The 1,845-nt window shown below is 66.0% G+C and overlaps 1 protein-coding gene across 1 annotated transcript; it reads right to left on the bottom strand.

Moving 5' to 3' along the window:
- Nucleotides 1-260: 260 nt before the first annotated feature.
- LOC100285642 (ZF-HD homeobox protein) lies at nucleotides 261-1,615 on the bottom strand. Its single transcript, NM_001158533.2, has one exon. The coding sequence runs from the start codon at nucleotides 1,455-1,457 to the stop codon at nucleotides 555-557; it is 903 nt and encodes a 300-aa protein (NP_001152005.2). The 5' UTR covers nucleotides 1,458-1,615; the 3' UTR covers nucleotides 261-554.
- Between the last annotated feature and the right edge of the window lie 230 nt (nucleotides 1,616-1,845).

Genomic DNA, 1,845 nt, shown 5'->3' with positions numbered 1-1,845 from the left:
TTGTCGCAGCCAAAGCCACAACCAAACGTCCAAACGTGGCCGGCCGTTGCGACCAGGCGAGGCCTGGACCAGAGCGGTGAAATTAGTTGTCGTATCAAGAACTGACACAAGCAGATCATAGCAAAACCAGGCGTGCTTCCAAAGGAGATTTTTTTTCCAGGCACTGACTCCGAAGCTCCCGCACGGATCAGATCATCATTAGTCCCAGGTGACAGTACGAGATTAGGAGGAGACAGTGCGGCCACAGCAGAGCCTAATAATAATTTAAGACTACGAATGAAATTAATAAAGAGTAGACAGCAGGAGAAGAAAGTGACAGATATGCCACCCGTGACACGGGCACACGGCCGCGTCAGAGGAGGCAAGGAGGGTTAACATGGGAACGAGGGGGTTGTACTTGCAGAAGTAGTAGTAGTACGTAGCTAGTGAACGGCTGACGGTTACCTAGAGCTAATTAACTGTTACATGAACCTAAGAGTGATTAAAAGGAGCCGATTAGGCGCGCGAGGCAAGACGCAAGAGTGGGAAAGTGCCTTCGGTCGTCGGCTGGGCTGCTAGACGCTGATGGGAGACGGGGAAGGGGAGGAGACAGCGGCGCGTGGCGGGGAGTCGTCGGTGTCGTCATCGTCGTCGTCGTCTCCGTCGCCGGTGATGCCGACGCCGGTTCCGGTGCCGGTGGCGGTGCCGGCGCCAGCGGCGGGGCTGAGGCCGATGCCCGCGGCTGCGGCCGCGGCGACGGAGTTGGAGGCGAGCTGGTTCTTGTGGTTGTGCATCCACACCTTGAGCACCTGCCGCTTGACGCCGATCTCGTCGCAGAAGCGGTCGAGGGCGCCGTCGTCGTTGCGCTGGATGCGCCAGCCCTGCTTCTCCGCGAACTCGCGCATCCGCTCCTTCTGCTCCGGGGTGAACTTGGTCCGGAACCGCTTGCGCCCGAAGCTGCCGCTGCCGCTGCCCGCGCCGCTGCCGGGCGCGAGGCCGACGCCGAAGTCGTCCAGGCGCGGCGGCGTCTCGGAGCCGGCGCGCGCGGCGAGCCACGGGGGCGCGGCGGCGGCATTGGGCACGGCGTGGTACGGCAGCGCGAGGTGCGGCGGCGGCGCTGGCACCGGCACCGGCACCGACGGGAGGAAGCCCTGCAGCGCGGCCTGGTGGTGGTGATGGTGGTGGAAGTGCTGCTGCGGCGGCGCGGGCAGCGCGGGCGGCGGCGGCGGGCGGAAGAAGACGGGCGGCGCGCACGGGCTCGCCGCCGCCAGCGCGCGGCGGTGGAAGCTGCGGTGGCACCCGCACGCCGCGCACTTGAGCGTGTCCGGCGAGGACGCCATGTACTCGCCGCAGCCGTCGAACGCCTGCCCGCCCATGGCCGCCGCGTGGTTGCGCATGCACTCCTTGTACTTGCCGCCCGCGGCGTCGCCGCCGCCGCCGGCCCCATCGTAGGGCACCAGGCTCAGGTGATCCATCATGTCCTGCGTCGTCTCCCGACCCAACCAAGTGGTCCGGTGGTGGGGCTGGTCCCTTCCCTCACGCCCGACGTGCGGGGTGGAGCCTGTGTCTGTGTGTTTGTCTTCCTCCCCTGCCTGCGCCTCCTCCACCTGGCTATCACTCGCAGTCGGCAGTCCGCAGGCAGGAGGGCGGCAGGGGGATGGATTTTATCCGCGCGGGGCTCGGTCGCTGTCTCAGCCAGCCCCCCGCGTGCCCGGCACGAGCACAGCGATTAACCTTAACACACAAAGCCCCCTATCAAACGCGCTGCTAGGATGATTAATAAGCGGCGGTGCGGCGCCACGTGGCGTGCGGCAGCCGCTGAGTCCCGGCCCTGCGCTCGCCACGTGAGGCAGGGACAGCCGGACA

The sequence above is a fragment of the Zea mays genome, chromosome 2 (assembly GCF_902167145.1).
Source record: "Zea mays cultivar B73 chromosome 2, Zm-B73-REFERENCE-NAM-5.0, whole genome shotgun sequence".
In the NCBI taxonomy this organism is placed as follows: Eukaryota; Viridiplantae; Streptophyta; class Magnoliopsida; order Poales; family Poaceae; genus Zea; species Zea mays.
The sequence above is the reverse complement of the archived record's forward strand: the minus strand, read 5'-3'. Positions and strand labels throughout refer to the sequence as shown.

Excerpts from the sequence above, each read along its gene's own strand:
- LOC100285642 (NM_001158533.2), bottom strand. The coding sequence starts at position 1,457 with ATGATGGATCACCTGAGCCTGGTGCCCTACGATGGGGCCGGCGGCGGC.